The following is a 16,645-nucleotide window of genomic DNA, read 5'->3' as shown; positions in this document are numbered from 1 at the left end:
AAGAGCCGCATGCGTCGAGGCCACGCCCCCCCCAAAGACACAATACGAAACACACGGGTCTGCCGTCAACAGTCAAAAGTTGAACACTGTTTATTCATTATAAATCAATACAGTTTTAGATAAACGAAGGGGACAAAATGAGGTCTGAAATAAAACCGTTGGATGTGGATGTAAACTCAATAGATTAGATTATGGTCACCCTCGTTTACCACAAGATTCATTGTAGATTCACTCGTCATCGTCACCAGAGTACGGTAAGCCCTTTGAGGTTTTTTCCCCCCGTTGGGAGCATTCATTTGATACCTTTATATCTATCTTAAGGTCCATATACTAGTACGCTCTTTGTCTTTACTTGTGAGACAATTGAACGCACTAGTAGAATGTCTTACTAGCGCCCATTTTTCAAATAAAAACTCAAAACAGCTATTTTATAGCCTTGACATCAGCTGCAAGCCCATGTACTGGTACACACTTTGTCCTCACTAGTAGGACTACATATTTAGAGCAAAACTGCTCTAGTTGAAAACATGCCTATGCATAATCTCATTCGTCCAGGTAATTTCAATCTCAGGACATTGACTATTGCTTTTGGACTGTTCCGGTAGGTCACTAGTACTAGCGACATAGAATTCTACTAGTTAACATACAGCGCTTCACTAGTGGCACTCAGATGTCAACTAGTGCAGTTTTGCCTCACTAGTAACATGTAGTCATCCTACTAGAGGACAAAGAGTGCACTAGTAGATGGATTTGAAGCTGGTTATCAAGGCTATCAAATAAATTTTAGCTGTATTGGGGAAGAAAAAAAACAACTAGTAGGACCATTGCTCTGCTAGTGCGCTGACCTGTCTTACTAGTAAGGACAATCAGCATACAAGTACGAGAACCTTAACACATTCACTGCCATTGACGGCTTTAGACGTCAAATATTAACTGGGAAGGCTGGCAGTGAATGAGTTAAACTGGATATCCAATAAATCCTGAAGTGGCTTTCCATACTCGAGTCTGTTCATCTCCTTCATGAAGGGTTTCAATGCAATTAATGCAGCTGGCCAGACAGCATTGCAGTTTAGCAACAGTATAGCAACCTAGCATGCCACAGAGGTTTGTGCAATATTAGAACCACCATTAAAAACATTATGAAGTGTGCACTTTTTGTGTGCAGACAGGCTGCATCAACCCCTGACCGCCTGGAGGTAAACAATATTCATATTTCTTTCAAAAGCAACAGGATTGCGTGAGCATCATCTTGAACAGAAATGACCCGCTCATTTGGATTTCAAGTAGAAGCTGGCGTCATTGTGTTTTTTGTTTTTGTTTTTTTTTAAACACAATTAGCTGCTTCTTAAAAGGAGATGGACATTTGGGAGAAGCAAGAGGTCAATAAGGGAGCACTGCAAACCCCAAACGCACTCGCCGTTACCATGGAAGTAAGATTTCCACCGGCTGAATGAAATTGTCAAAGGAATTGCGTCCGTATAGAAAATGCCCTTGGAATAGAATTGTATGTTTCTTTTGCCAAAAGTGGCCAAGGCAATACAAGTGCAACTAAGTCATCCTCACAGCACTGCAAGATAGAAGCAAACACTACAACCACATTAGCCCAATGAGCATGACCCTCACATTTCCCAAAAGTATATTTGTACCCCCTTTCCCTTTTATTTTTTTTAAAGACAGAACAAATCAGATTAAAATGAACAGTGGTGCCTTGAGATACGAGTTCCGTGATCACGCTTGCAATTTAAAACCCTAATTTTCCCATTGAAATTAATGGATCGAATCCAGCCTTCCTTCCAAAAACAAAATTGTGTATTTGAATGAGGAAAAATTGCACTCTATATTGTACTTTATAAAAACATACAGGAATGACAATTTTGTCACTGCATCAACTGAATGGCCATTGTGCTCTTTCAAGTGTGCCCCCTTTGTCTAACTCCTTTCAGCTGATCAGTACTGCGCTAATATTAGTCGTTTTTCGCAGTGGATAAAAAGTAAATGACTGAGTACTGTTATATTGCCTGTCTATATGTGTTGCTACACTCTGTTCATTCAGGGTTACAGCACCACAACATAGATGCTATTTAGCATTAAGCTAGCAGCTAGAAAGGCTGTGTGGTTGTTTTCAAAGCACAAGGTGTAATTTTTGGTTTATGTTTAGCTTGACAGTAAACTTCAACTAGGTGTTTGCAATTGTGAAGTGACTTCAGTACACTGACACCATACAGCGCCGGTATCGCAAGTTTTTGATCACAAGTCAGAAGCAACAAATCGGCCGAATGACAGCTCGGATCTCCAAAAACTTTTACCTCAAAGCACCGCACTAATTTATGGAATAGGGTAAAGTTGTAGATAGCTTTGTTTTTCGAACAAAGCTATCGACGGGTACGTATGCTGCATCATGGTGGGTAGGTGCAAGTAAAATGTGACTGAAAAACACAGCAGGGAGTAGAGCAATAATTTAAATAGAAGTGCTAAAAATGTCAGTTCATAGAGCCCTTTCAAAAAAAACAAAAAACAACTAAAAAACAAAAATTGCAAAGCAGGAATATCGCATCCCAACAGAAATGATCAGCTGTATGATAATACTCAAGGTCATCTGATGGTCGCCAAAGTTTTCTTGCCTTACAAACGCTTCTCGTTTGCTGGTCAGTGGCCCCCCCAAGTCTGTGATCCGCGGCCACCGTCGGTTTGAAACCTGTCCGTGCTCAGGGAACACTCCGTCTCAGTGGGCGTGCCCTCACGGTCCGCTGCCAGCGGAGACCGCTCTTCCTCTCTTTTCCTGCGCTCCATTTCCCACTCGACGAAAGTGTCGAATAGGCTGGGCCAGGCCTCGTCCTCGCTGTAGTTGCTCAGGTCGGGACCGATGGCCTGCGTGAAGTTCAGGAACATGTTCCACGTGTCCCGAGAGATTCCCCGGATACCCGGGGGGTTCTCCGCCAGGAAGTCCAGCCAGTGCTCCAGGATGGAGGGCATGTCCTGGGTGAAGACCAGGTGCCACAGGGCAATGGCGATGTCCCGCTGCAGCGAGCGCTGGCCTTCGTCGGCGTCCAGGCCGAATTGGAAGGTGAACCGGTACAGGTCCTTGAAGTTCTCCTCGCCCTGAGCTTCCAGCAGCATAGACGGAAAGCGAGAGCAGATGCCTTCGAGGCTGTCCGCCTGGATAGCCTTGCACCCCTCGACAAACTCCTTCCTGGTGACACCAAACATGGGACAATAACTCACAGTAAATCAGAGTCAAAGAACAACACAACTACTACTGGAGTCGCCGTTCCGTGCCCCATTGAACGCATCAGTTGGCCAACAAACCCTGGCGAGTGTGTTTGGAATCACTCTCGTCACTATATATGGTGGACATAAAAAGTCTTCCCAGCCCTGTTCAAAGGCCAGGTTTTTGTCATATTAAAAAAATGATACAAGTTAAATTGTTTAAAACCTGGCCTTTGAACAGGGGGGTGTGTAGACTTTTATATACATTGCAGTGCCCTATGTAAGGAGTTTGCAATTTTGTCGTGCTATCTGAATGTGCAGTGACTAGAGGTTGTCCCAGATATTGTGCTCTCAATGTATCCCACAATGACTTTTGAAAAGTAGTAGCATTGTGGTGGTAGTTTCAGTCTACACAACAGACTTGTCGTAACACACATCACAGCACGGATGGACACAAAAGGCTTTGTAGGATAAGCGGAACGCAAAATGAATGAATGAATGAATGAATGATGTAAAATAGTCTCTCTGTATGCGTTTAGGTCTCATGTCAAAAATATGAACAGATAATAAACTGTTTTAAAAAAATGTGAATGTAAAATGTAAAGGTCAATTCGTGAATGATGATGATTTTTGTCTTCACACGTCTCAACAAAACTTCACCACATCGTCACCAATTAATTCAGAATGCCGCCGCTAGACTTTTGTCTAGATCCGGTCGGTTCAGCCACAGTGCAACATTTTAACAGCCACTTCCAGAGCCCTCAATGGTCAATCGGGCTCTTCCATATTTGGTGGATTAGGTGTCATTTTATTGTTGTGAAGCGAGAGAGAGGACCAAATGGAACGGGATTTGAACCATTCCTTTTTAATGTGTGTTACTCGCCAACGAACAAACAAACGGCTGTTAGAAAACGGAACTTATTTGTATAAATTCAAACTTCATCTTGCAGCCAACTCGTGACGCCTCGTGCACTCTGATGGCATTTTGTACCTTTTAATGGGAGAACACTTTTCATTCATTCATGATTATATTTACTGTTTTTATGTTCGATCTTATATACGACACGGTGTTACAGCTGCGGTTGTTTTTTGAAAGTGCTATATAAATACAGTTGAGCAGAGTCCTGTTAGGACACTGCGGTCTGCTGACGAAATGTCCATCACATGAGATTAAAAAATAAAGGTTAATAGAGCCTTGCGGTCCGTTTCCAAGAAATTGTGAAATGTACTTCCTTTTGAGCTTATAAGCGCTGCCTCTTCTGTAGTGATTTAAAACAAAAAATAATTAGTTAAAAAATAATTTTGTTTAGGCAGTCATTCCAGTAAGACTAGATTTGTTTTGATTCTATTGATTTTTATTAGATTTTTTTTCTGTACTGTATTTACTGTAAAATGTGAATCTGTACGCATGATTGGTTTAACTATGCGAAGCACTTTGTGAGTCCTCTGTGAAAAGTTCTACACAAACGCAATGTACATACTAACTTCCATAACAATCAGCGTTTGGTTACCAAAGAGTCCAAGCTTGAAAATCAGAGCGGGGAGTTAGTGACTCATCCGGAAGGCTATTCTATTCAGATGAAGTACACACTGACATTGGCAGTGCAGGGTACATTTCCTGTGTACTAGAGGGGCTTGGTTAACGTAAAAAGAAAACGCCACATGAGCATGACTCTTCCCCAAACGGCCCTCTCACCTTGTAAACTTGCACATGGTGGCTGCCTGGAACTTCCAGGCCAGAACCAGCACGCGGAACTCCGCCGGGTCCACGCACAGGTCATTGCAGAACCTCTCCATGCCTTCCTCCAAGATGGCGTCCTCCTGCTCGTCTTTGTAGCAGGAGAAAAGCTCCTCGATGTGCTTTATGGACAGCCCGTCTCCGTCCGGGCTCTCCTCCTTGCATGGTTCTCCCATTAAGGCCGAAATAATGGGCGTCTCCACGGAAACCTCCAGGGCCTTGGTGCCATTCGACAGCTCGGTGGCGAGCTTGCCGCACGACTCTTCCTTGTGGCCTCCGGCGCTACCCATGCAGCCACTTTTCTTGTGGGACTTTGAGCCGCTCTCCTTGTCGCCGCTCTTGCTGCCGAGCGAGGATGTGGGGTTCTTGCACTTGGTGATGCACTGGCCCATGTCTTCCTCCCGGCTCGCCCGTCGGTCAATCCTCCTCCTCCCTTCAGTCGCCGTCCGAACCACCTAGACGCCTCTGCTCTGGCCCGTCCGGATGTCTCAACATACCCTCAAGCCTTGAGCAAACCACAATGATCAAAGTTTGCCCCTTAGCAAAAGACACAATCAGGCCCAGACATATTTGGACAATGACAGAGTTTTCAACGTTATCGAGATTGGAGCTTACATCTGAGAGGTCTCGCAATAATAATTTAGCATTTATGTTTCGCACTTACAAACATTTTCCACAAAATACCTCAATTTCCACAGGCTGACAAGTATTTGGACAGCGCTATGGTTATCACCATGGATTCCATATTGGTAGCACCAACTCAATATCAACTCTAGACTTAACTTACTTATCTGCTTCACTTATCTTGAAGTGAATGGAAGAAGCGAAAACATCTGACATTCCTAAAATGGTTTTGAAACATCTTAACTTGACGAAAGTCTACACTTCGATTATATCTTGTTTTATTTCACACCCACTGTTATAGTAACCAAATAATCGCCTCAGTACAGAAAATTATTTGTAGAATGATTGCAAAAACTATAAGATACAAATGTACATTTACAGCTACCTGTGGCAAATATCCCACGAGCCAGGTCTTCTACTGCCACTCGTCAAACCCTAAAAAGGAACAAGAGAAAAGTCCTTGTAGCAGCAGAAACATAACAGACTTGAGGCCTTTTTTTCACACTGCAGTTGCTCAGTGTGAAAGGCCCCCCGCGTCAAAGCATAAAGACGACGGTAACGGGGGCGAAGCCATTCCATATTTGGAAGTGGCGACGTAGCAGCCTTGAAGGAAGTCGGGACGCTTTCCCCGCGGAGTGAAACGCAACTCGGCAATATGCATTTGTCACTGTTGGAAAGGAAAGCCCTAACTTTGCTTATTTTAAGGAGGAGGCGGTGACGCAGCAGCAGATCAAAAAGGAATGGGACTATCGCATACTAATTTCACGGCAGCATCTCGAAGTTAACCTCGTTCGTGAGCTTTCTAGTTCCAGGAAGAGCGCTTTGAGGTGTATTTCAGGCTGAGCAGGGAACTTTGAAAGGGAGTTTGAAAGCCTCCCGCAGAGACGTCTCGATATATAATTTTTCTATTGGCCCAAAGTTCGGAATAGCGGGACACCGCAATTATTATGCCTTTATTATTTATTACCCCTTTTCTGTTTACAGTACAATTCCGCCAAAATAGCACTCCGAAATCACTCCGCCAGCCTCTCTCCCATTGGAATTGAAAATGTTCCTATCCGATGATGCGACGCAAAGCATCGAGACGCCTTCTGCTTTGACGCAACATTCGGCGTCACATCAAAACGCGCTGACGCCCCCCCAAGACACACACAATGAATGGGAAAGTCAAGGGCGTCAAGACGGCTTGCCAAGTGCAGTATGAATAAGCCCCAAGATATTGCCATACTCTGTGCGAGATGGACAATAGAAAATGCTCATGGTTACCGTTCTGACATCGTTATTTTGTTCATGTTCTTTCCCCTCAAAATTCAACAGAGGAAATGTGTGAGTGTGAGACGTGGGACTTTATCAAACAGGTATTGTTTGAAACATATCCAAATGTGGAAAAAGTCAAACCCAATGAATACTTTCCCGCTGCACAATAGACTTTGATGATGTCATTTCAGGCTGATATCGGAATGCTGATGTAGAATAAGTTTTATTTTACCAAAAGGTGTCTGTATTGGCCAAATGAAAACATAGAAATGGACTAACAGTGTGATAATGTGTAAAATGGTGACTTACAGACTATCGCTTGCATTGGCCACAAATCAGTCTTTCTCTATGCTTCCCCATCATTGTGATCTTGACACCTGCAATGCTGAAAAGACAGCGTCTTGTCATCTTAGTAAGAACTATAAACATAACAAACATGCTGTGATGGACAAGACTTGGTTATATACTTCCAGGCATTTTTTTTTAGAGCTCCAACAGGCTGTGTCAAAAGTCCTGCATTTGAAAAAAGGACTAATGTTCTTCACGGACTAATGTTACTAAAGACACCAAGTTAGCTATTAAAACAGCCAGCGAACTCTACATGCTCATTCACTGACACCCACGTCACTCACCAGGCCATGCCCTTCCTTTTCAAACCATACAATTAAACACGCAAAAGTTACAGATACTACAGTAGAATATGAGGATGGCAAACCCCAGTGGACAAAAATAATACCTGCTCCTCACATGCACATAACTGCAAAACAGTTTGTTATCCAATTAATTGAATTGATGGGATTATCAGTAGAAGAAGTTATTCCAAAAATATTCGATAGCTGCAGCCCTAATTTACAAAGTAATAGATTAACTGATTTAGCAATATGTTTATAATTGCGGTTGAAGTTTGCACAGTGTGATATTGCGGTTACTCCAATATTTTGGTTGCTTAATTTTACTACATGGAAAGGGTATAGATATACAGTACCTACAAGATAGATAGAGGGTGGATTAAAAGCAATTGAAATCTAATCTAAACAAAACAAAAAAAACAAGACTAAGTTGTTTCATGTTGGTATATGGTAAGTGATTAATATTGTCTAATTATGCTACAATAATATTTGAAAAATAAGTGTAAAGTCGGAAGTATAGTATTATTGATAGTGATATATAGATGTATAATCCCCTCAATGTACAGCTGTTAATATGCATAACATGCATGCATAACAGTTCTATTGTACATTGAAATTTGAGAGGAATTAAAGACAATAAAATAAGGAAATTTAAACGTGCTAAGTAGTAGTCACATACAGTATGGTATACACATACATTGGAACAATAACAGGTTAACAGCCAAACTATTACCAACTATTTCTGATCCTGCGAGGCCACACTTCATAGTATCGTCGTGATTAGGGAGTACTGCTCAGAGCAGGCTGAGTGTATCAGGCAGAGCTGATACACTTGCATTGCTCTGGGCATGTACAGACATCTCCCCATGAGTGCACTGATTACAACTCCACCCAACACATCTTTACGAAAATTAAGGCATTTCATGTTTTAATAATCATTCTCAAACTACATAGAACACCAAATAACGTAGTCAATCTCTTTCATCAAAATCTGCTATCCTTAGACTACCCGAGATAACTCAATTTTACTTAGTTCATTTATTTAAAAAAAAAATATTTTAATTAAAAAAACGCAACTGAACCAGTGCTGTAGATAAATGAAATTTTAACACAGAACATATGACAATTAAACATAATAGATAAGTACAAATTTACATATTACGCATTTTCCCCCCACAATTCAATACAGTTCCCAAGTGTGTGCATCTCTCCTTTCCCATGTACGAGGGCATTACAGTACCTTCACTGCTTCCATTTTTTTTTGTTTTCACTCGACCGGCGGCGTATCTGAAGCTGGTTCGTACCTCAAATTTTGGCTCCCAATAAAAAGTCAAAAAGAACTGACGACACGATGGCTAGTAACTCACCAAAGTCAAAGAACCACCATATAAGTAAAGTATTTTCGCTCTGGAACTTTGGCCAGCCTAGCTGATCGTGTCATTGGTTGAGAAACTGTGTGTGTGGGGGTGGTGATTATGTTAATTAGCCTTGTTACTGTTTGGTAACAGTGGGGCAGTAGTGCAGCACAGAAGCGCTCGCTCACAGAAACATTTTCAGAAATGGGTGGATGACTAAATCTATACTTCGTTGTTTAATTTCACACTTAAAGGGGACCTTTTCACTTTTTACAACCGCCAGCAAGATATGAATGTAGCGTTACTTCGCTAATCCCCCAACCCTTTGAATCTAAACAAAGCCACGTCTCTCACCGACACGCACAACCGCAATTCTCAAACAAGGGCACACATGGCCCACGGCCATTCAAAATGGCACGTGAATGTGTGAAGTTGAGAGAGAAAACACTGTCCAACTTTGACAAAATAACAGCGCTAGCAATACTAAGATAGCATTAGTACTGTAAACAAGCAGATGTTAGCTACAGCTGCTACATTGCTAGCCTTGTTCATAATAGAGAGTTACTATAGCACTGCTTTTATTGGTTTGGACTTCTAATTTTTGGAATATGCAATCGATTACAAATCACAGAGCAGTGATAAACGTACTTGTCCAGTAAAAATGTTGCTAACTCCACATCGCTTCTGAATTCCCTCAGTTACTTAATTTCTAGCTGCGGACGCGTATTGCATTCACTTTGATTTAAAAAAAATAAATAAAAATAAAATGTTTCAATTTTTCTGAATAATTATTTTTCTGTAAAAGAATTTCACCCCTGTTTTATGACTATTTCCACCCTGTTTTTCTAAATAATTTGTTACCCCCTGTTTTTCTGACTATTTTTTTCTGAGTTATCAGGACACATCGAACTCACGCGAGAACCTGCGAACTGCAAGCGGACTACGTAGTAAGCAACATGACCGGCTTATTTAGTTTGATCAAGTTTTATTTTGATATGGGTTTAAGACACTGGGAGATACTCCTGTCTTTGAGTCACATAGATGGTATTGTTATTAGTAATTAGGAAAAAAATGACAGAAAAACGGGGGAAAAATAGTCATAAAACGGGGGGGGGGGGGGATTAGACAGAAAAACTGAGAAAAATAATTAGTCAGGAAAACAGAAAAAAATACTCAGAACAACAGTTTTTTGTTTTGTTTTTTAAATCCAAGTAAATGCAATACGCTTACATAGTTATAGCAAATGAGGATTTTTTATTTTTTATTTTTATTTTTTTTAAGTGAGGCGGATGTTCCAAAATGGTGCACGCATTTTCTGAAGCCCAAGCTGCCAGATCAGGGCAAGTGCTTGCGAATTAAGACTGAGGTGCGAGATGATTGACACCTCGTCAGTCACACCTTCTGTCTCTCTGTAAGTTGTCCTTCCTCAGGCGCGGTGGTAAAAAAAAAAAAGGGGAAAAAAAATCCAACCTTTTGGGTGGGTAGGCACTCCAGACACCCAACTATTTATGCAGTCAATTTTCCATAATTGTATCCTTTAGCAACCCCTGTATCATACTGTTTACAAACAGAATAGTTTTTATATTAATAAGCTACATAATTTTTTTATTTTTATTTTTTAAACAAGTTTGTGTGATGTTGGTCCGGAAATTACCGTAGCAACGCAGTGATCGTTTTGATTTTGCCAGGCGCAGAACAAAAATGTCATCACTTTTAGATCATCATTAATAACCAAATAAAGATGTATCCGAGTAGCAGTTTATCAGAACCACCGACCGGGGCCCGAAGGAGTAAAAGTTAGCTATCGGCTAAGCTAAGTCTGTCGATTAAAACAGAGTCCCAAACGTACCTTTTTTGAAGTTCCATTGGCGTAGAGTCGGATAAACATTCCATCCGGTATCTAGCCGTGATAATAAAAACGGTTCTATGTTGGCCGATACGTCCAGAAACGAACTGAAGACAAACTAGTAGTCGCGTTCACTCACATTAGCTCGCCGAGCTAGCAAGCAGCTAAAATAATAATAATAATAACTTGTCAAATGTAACAGCGGTGGCACCTTGGTAAGAAAGAAAAAAAACAACAAAAAGAAGTTAAGCCTTTAACGTTAAAGACGTGTCATTCTAGTTCCATAAAAGTCCAGTTCGCACGTCGACGCGAAACATACACGGGAGGCGATTTCTTTGTGCTTCCCCCTTTTTGGAGGAGCTTCTTTACGGGCATTTCAACGCATCACTTCCTCCAGCTGATCTTCACCGTAGCGCCGCTGACGATTATCCTTTAATTCTGTGAAACGACAGCGATCGTATAGATGGAATTACAGCTGTAATAATAAAATAAATAAATAATTAAACAACTGAATGACATGTTCTGTCAAGAGCTCCTTAAGAGATTAATATTGTGCCCAGCAAGCTACAAAATTACTTCACGCTAAGGATGAATTATAAAATGGGTATAGCACGTTTCCTTAAAATACGTTTGAGCAATTCATTTTCGTAAACATGCAGTTAAGTGAGCGCTGCGCTATTTTTTTAAAATACATTTTCTAAAGCGGTGGGAATGACGTCAGTAGCATGCGACAACTGTTTGAGACACACGAGCCAGGCAGCTTCATCTCAAAAGGAGCTCTCAAACTCACTTTGCAAAGGTAATCTTTTGGCTTATTGGTATTCAGTTTTATTTAAAATAATAATAATAATTTAAGGTAATTCCATCAGAAAAAAACATTCGTGTGTTTAGCTGAAGAGTGCTACATCTATTTGTTGTTGCCATTAAACCGCTGACTCATTAGCGCATAACAAACCAATTGCGAATGGAACTGTTACAGAAAACACGCGAACGATAACACTTTTAAGGTGCTATATCGAAAGTAATATCCAGTATGTAAGAATGTTTCACAACTGTCATTCACTTTGCATCCACCTGATGTTATGTTAGCAAACAATGTTTGAGCGACATCTAGGGTAAATTGGCGGGATTGCAGGGTCATACGAACGGTAATGTTTTTTTTGTGTTTTTTAAAGTTACTAAATACTAATGCGATATTATCGAAGTGGTCACACTGTGTAATATAGTAAATTGCAATTTTTGAAAAAAAGTACAATTACCGATTCCACTCTTTTACTTAGGTGACAGTAAAAAAAATAGAGACTCTAAAATGTACTTGGATACTAAAGTAAAAATGATTTATTTTTACTGTCCATTAAGTACAATACCCATTTTAATTACTTGGCACACAAAATACCACTGTAATTTATAGCTTTCAATCAGATGTAATTGTTTTAAAAGGAAGAAATGGTGATATTAGATATCATTATATTATTAGACTAATAGACTGTATATTGCTTAGATCAGTGTTTCACAACCTTTATGAGCCAAAGCACACATTTCATATTTGAAAAAATCTCACAGCACACCGCCAGACCAAATGCCACAAAAAGTAGAGCTGCTCAAATAATGATGATGTGTTGTGGTAGTGGAAGAGTCGTTAATTGTTCTGCCGGTCAGTATATGTCACTGGTGTACATAGATAAACAAAGATACATTATTTGCAGTGAATAAATACACATTTTCAGACCAAGTCAGTGAAATTGGATAATTTCCTGTGGAACAGTGGTTAGGAATCACTGATTTCGACTCCTTATGCTTATCAGGAAGAAGAAGAAGAAGAATCTTTTATTGTCATGAACATGCATGCATGCACACGAAATTTGTTCTCTGCATTTAACCCATCACAGTGAACACATACACATGTTAGTGGAACACACTGGAGCAGGGGGCAGCTGAAGCGCCCGGGGAGCATTTCGGGGTATCAGTGTCTTGCTCAAGGACACCACAGCCGTGAATCCGGGGGATGTTGGCGGATGGTCCAGTCGGGGTTTTGAACCTAGGTCCCCCACGGTGGCAGGTGATGATCTTAACCATTGGGCCACGGCTGCCCAATGGAAGTAACAAATCGTTATCTAGCAGCAAATCTGTCAATTTGACCCATTTGTTGTGCAGGTCCCAATCGTGAGTCCAGATGACGGCCTCCACTCAGAGGACGGTGTTGTCGCTCTACATGCGGGTGTTTCGCATTGCACGAACCTGGCAAGCCCAGAGTGGGGTGGCAAGTGACACGTTGGCCGAGAGGAAGTATATAATTCAGGAGGCCCGCACTTTGTTCCGACAGAACCAGCAGGTGAGAGCGACTTGTGGCATTATGTGCGACGGTACTTGTCCAGACTAATCGCTGATTGTTGTGTTCGCTCTTTTTACAGATGACCGATCAAGAATCAATAAAGAAATGTATTGGGGAATGTGAAGCAAGGATAGAAATAGGTAAGAGGAAGCACGTTTACACTTTCTTGTTTTGTCAACTCATTTTATATACAGTGGTGCACACCGGAAGGAGCCGCCCCATACCAATTCAATGTCCGTTGATTTGAAGCAAAAATTCTTTACATTCTAGTTAATGTTCATGTAATTTGTCTCACAGGTCTACATTACAGGATCCCGTATCCAAGGGCTGTAAGTAAAAGTTCCTCCCCCTTCCCGCACTGGAGCATGAAGCCAAAAATGTGATGGATTGTGTTTTCTTTCCTTCCCTGCAGACGTACCTGCCGCCACTGGGACTGGCCACTCAGAAAGGGAGGAAGCTGCGAGCACAGCAGCGCCTGAGGAAGCAGGCCAAGCCAATTTATTTGGAGTCACACGAGGAGACCTGATGCTCGGTCCGCTCTTGCCGAGCTACCAGAGAACGGAACTCGAGGGTGGCGTCACCAGCCGATCCTGCGGGGCTGATGTGTCACTGGCGCTCGCGGACCATGCGTTATTCACGATCAAGACACTTCCAGTATATGTTTGTTATTATCTTCATCATGCTGCGCCATGTCAAGAACTAGTATATATTCTATATTTGCAATTAATTTATTATTCTGTATTTTATAATTTTTTTGTAAAGGCAGTATTAAATTGACTTGCGAGCGAGAATGTCATTTGAAACATCAGGCGTCACTGCATAGCAAATACTGATCAGTTAGCTCACTTTTTAGAAGCATACAAAGTTTCTTTCGCACATTTTGGAGGGCTTTGCAATAAGACATCAATAGGGTCTTTTGGACCAAGTGACATGTTCGGCCACTAGATGTCACAGCATACCAAATATTTTGTTGCTTAGCTCACTTAAACAAAATTACTTCAAAGTGCTACCGGACTGGTCAGTTTTGATTGGATTTAAAATGTAAATATCTACCCTTCAAATTTTAGGTGTTTTTTTTTTCTCCATATAATCATTAACGTCTCATTGCAACATAATACAAATGTTATAACATCATTTGATAAATGGAGATACAGATGCAGTTTCAAACCAGTCCCGTGACCCATTTTTCTGCATCCCATAACTAGATCATGGGGGGGGGGGGGGTATTCTTTTATTTAAGGATTTACCTGCCAGCATTATACCAGTTAGGAAATGATGAATCCATCCAAGCACCATCCCTAGATAGAGGAGAGTGATCCATCAGAGCCCATTCAAGACCCGTCACTCTTGGTGCTTTATTTAGGGGATTCATAGACAGACCCCGGGGGAAATATGGTGGACGAAGCATCAAAAAAAAAAAAAAAAAAAGTCAAGGCTAAAGAATATAATGCAGGAGCTACACAGCGAATGTGAGAAGGTAATTAGAGGCTTGCAAATAGCCGAGTCGTCTCCTCATCTTTCCCAGTTAACTTGCTTTAAGGATTTCCATGCAGATCACATTCTTAGTTGTCCAGACTACATTTGAACTCATCATTAAATAAATATCAAGTTTGCTTTCACTTTAGTGGCATAAACATGCCGTGCTCCTTCACTCCTGTCCCACTCACGCTTTGTCCCTCTTGGCTGGACGAACATAGAACATTTTCCCACAGGAGTGCAAAATGCACACAGAGGTCCAGCCGTGGTGTTGGGTCGCAGGGCGGCTACTTTTGGGTAACTCGAAGACGCCATCAAATATTTAGCAGGCCTCCTTTTTGTAAACAAACATATTAGCTGTGTGATTGACAAGTGGTCTGTTCTCATGGCATGACGGGGGAGAGCTTAGAGGGAGTGACAAACTCATTGGTTTGTTGTTATGGTTTCCCTCAGATGACCGATGTGACTAAATACCATATAAACGTATAGTCAACAGTTTTGATTCGTTTCTACGTCAGTCCGTCGAAATATGTCTCCGTGAAACTGATGCGTGGCACAAATGCTGGAAAAAATACCAATGATGTCATCGATTAATCGACTTTGACTTGACTTTCATCACATTACAATCTACCACGAAAAATATTTTGTTGTTCAACCCCTATTGTACAACTTGTGTTAAGGGCTTTGGTGGGGGGGGAAAAAATGCTTGTAATACCCATTTTTTTTTTTAAATGCAATTTTGGTACAGATTTTCTGCCCAAATGAAAAGATTAACCCAAGCCTCGGGTTCTTGAGTTTGACAACTGTGATTTAGACCCGTGTTTCCCCACACCAACAAAAACAAAAAAATGTCATCCAAAAGTGGATACACAGATTAATTGTCGTCTGGTGAAAGAGTGTTTAATTGTTCTGCCTGTCACTACACGTCGCTGGCATAGATAGATGAACAAAGATCCATTATTTGTAGTCAAAATACATTTTCCTATGGCACAGCCGATGATCTCTCACGGCATGTTTCTGGCATGTGCAATATGTGTGACCACACAGGGTATTCTTATTTGTTCATGATTGAATATATTTTCAAGAGACATGAGAGCGTGAACGGTAAATCAGTTTCTATGCTGCAACTACTATGAGACGATGGTTTGCATTAGTGTTTACACCAGGAGCACAAAGCGAGCCCATGTTGCATCACGGCGTTCATTATTAAGATCTCTAGGTTGTTTTACTACTTAACACACAGGGAAGGATTCAGACAAAGGCATCAGTACAAAAGCACAATTCAATTAAAGTGACCAAGCGCAATCATTTCTTTTAATTGCGCTAGATGCATGAAGGTGGATGGAAAACTCATTAAAGTGGGCAGATGAATAATGGAGCAGCGCGTGTTGGGCTCCCGCTAGCTTAGTTTACATCTTCGCCGGGCGGCCCGCGGTGGGTTCGGCTGGGGGCGAGAGCGGGGGAAGAGGAGGGCGAGCCTGGCAGTGTGCGTCAGCACGCCGTGGTGAAAGTGAGGAGCCTCATTGAAAAGCCTCATCAGGCAAAAATGGAAGAAAAAAAAAGGTTAGGGGGCCTTTCTAAGATAAGATAACCTTTCTCTTTGTAATCGGTGAAAAAAGCAACAACACAGTGGGTACCAAATGCTTATTTGAGAGGCTTCCTCTTTTAACCGACTTTTGTTTGTTTCTAATAAAGAAAAATAACACTGTATTGTAAAGTAGAAATATAAAAGAGAATGGTAAGAAATAAACTTGTTCGACGACATGTAATTAAGCTGAAAGTCTCACGCATGCACACAAACAGTGGTGGATTTTGGCATGTGCGACGTGTGCGGCCGCACTGGGCAGCAATGCTGGCGACGGCAACGCTGTCGAGAAACCAGAAAATTGCAATACATGCAAAAGCCAGACACGCACACACACACACACACTCAAGCGGTACAGTTCCGCTCATTCAGCCATGCTTCTTGCTCTGAGGTGCCAGGGACGTGTAAATTAATCATCGCAGGTCGGTAAAGTGTGATCATCTGCACATCCTTTACATGTGCCTTGTTACGAGAGACAAGGCTATAATGTGCTGGTCTAATTTTAGCTCCGGGTCAAAAAAGGCTGTTGGTAATTCGCTTGGCACATTAACATTTGTATGGCGAGGAATCAGAGGGATGTGGGGTGTTAATTGCTT

At 41.5% G+C, this 16,645-nt stretch overlaps 2 protein-coding genes across 3 annotated transcripts; one reads left to right on the top strand and one right to left on the bottom strand.

Annotated features, from left to right (window-relative positions):
* Positions 1-67: 67 nt before the first annotated feature.
* dcun1d3 (defective in cullin neddylation 1 domain containing 3) lies at positions 68-11,041 on the bottom strand. Of its 2 annotated transcripts, XM_061757345.1 has the most exons (5): positions 10,660-11,040; positions 7,136-7,211; positions 5,955-6,004; positions 4,904-5,450; positions 68-3,190 (listed from the first exon to the last, which is right to left on the bottom strand). In XM_061757345.1, exons 4-5 carry the CDS (start codon positions 5,335-5,337, stop codon positions 2,647-2,649), a joined length of 978 nt encoding a protein of 325 aa, XP_061613329.1. In that variant the 5' UTR covers positions 5,338-5,450; positions 5,955-6,004; positions 7,136-7,211; positions 10,660-11,040; the 3' UTR covers positions 68-2,646. The 2 variants fall into 2 exon arrangements, with proteins under 2 accessions (XP_061613329.1, XP_061613330.1); XM_061757346.1 differs by lacking the exon at positions 5,955-6,004 and having other exon boundaries at positions 10,660-11,041.
* Positions 11,042-11,321: 280 nt separating this feature from the next.
* lyrm1 (LYR motif containing 1) lies at positions 11,322-13,779 on the top strand. The gene is made up of 5 exons (XM_061757370.1): positions 11,322-11,455; positions 12,811-12,988; positions 13,068-13,128; positions 13,286-13,317; positions 13,401-13,779. The coding sequence occupies exons 2-5, from the start codon at positions 12,830-12,832 to the stop codon at positions 13,512-13,514; spliced, it is 366 nt and encodes a 121-aa protein (XP_061613354.1). The 5' UTR covers positions 11,322-11,455; positions 12,811-12,829; the 3' UTR covers positions 13,515-13,779.
* Positions 13,780-16,645: the final 2,866 nt, after the last annotated feature.

The sequence above is a fragment of the Phyllopteryx taeniolatus genome, chromosome 19 (genome assembly GCF_024500385.1).
Source record: "Phyllopteryx taeniolatus isolate TA_2022b chromosome 19, UOR_Ptae_1.2, whole genome shotgun sequence".
Lineage (NCBI taxonomy): Eukaryota > Metazoa > Chordata > Actinopteri > Syngnathiformes > Syngnathidae > Phyllopteryx > Phyllopteryx taeniolatus.
The sequence above is the reverse complement of the archived record's forward strand: the minus strand, read 5'-3'. Positions and strand labels throughout refer to the sequence as shown.

Excerpts from the sequence above, each read along its gene's own strand:
- lyrm1 (XM_061757370.1), top strand. The coding sequence starts at position 12,830 with ATGACGGCCTCCACTCAGAGGACGGTGTTGTCGCTCTACATGCGGGTG. Across the intron at positions 12,989-13,067 it reads TGTTCCGACAGAACCAGCAG|ATGACCGATCAAGAATCAAT; the intron begins GTGAGAGCGACT and ends CTCTTTTTACAG. Across the intron at positions 13,318-13,400 it reads GGATCCCGTATCCAAGGGCT|ACGTACCTGCCGCCACTGGG; the intron begins GTAAGTAAAAGT and ends CCTTCCCTGCAG.
- dcun1d3 (XM_061757346.1), bottom strand. The coding sequence starts at position 5,337 with ATGGGCCAGTGCATCACCAAGTGCAAGAACCCCACATCCTCGCTCGGC. Across the intron at positions 3,191-4,903 it reads ACCATGTGCAAGTTTACAAG|GAAGGAGTTTGTCGAGGGGT; the intron begins GTGAGAGGGCCG and ends TGGTGTCACCAG.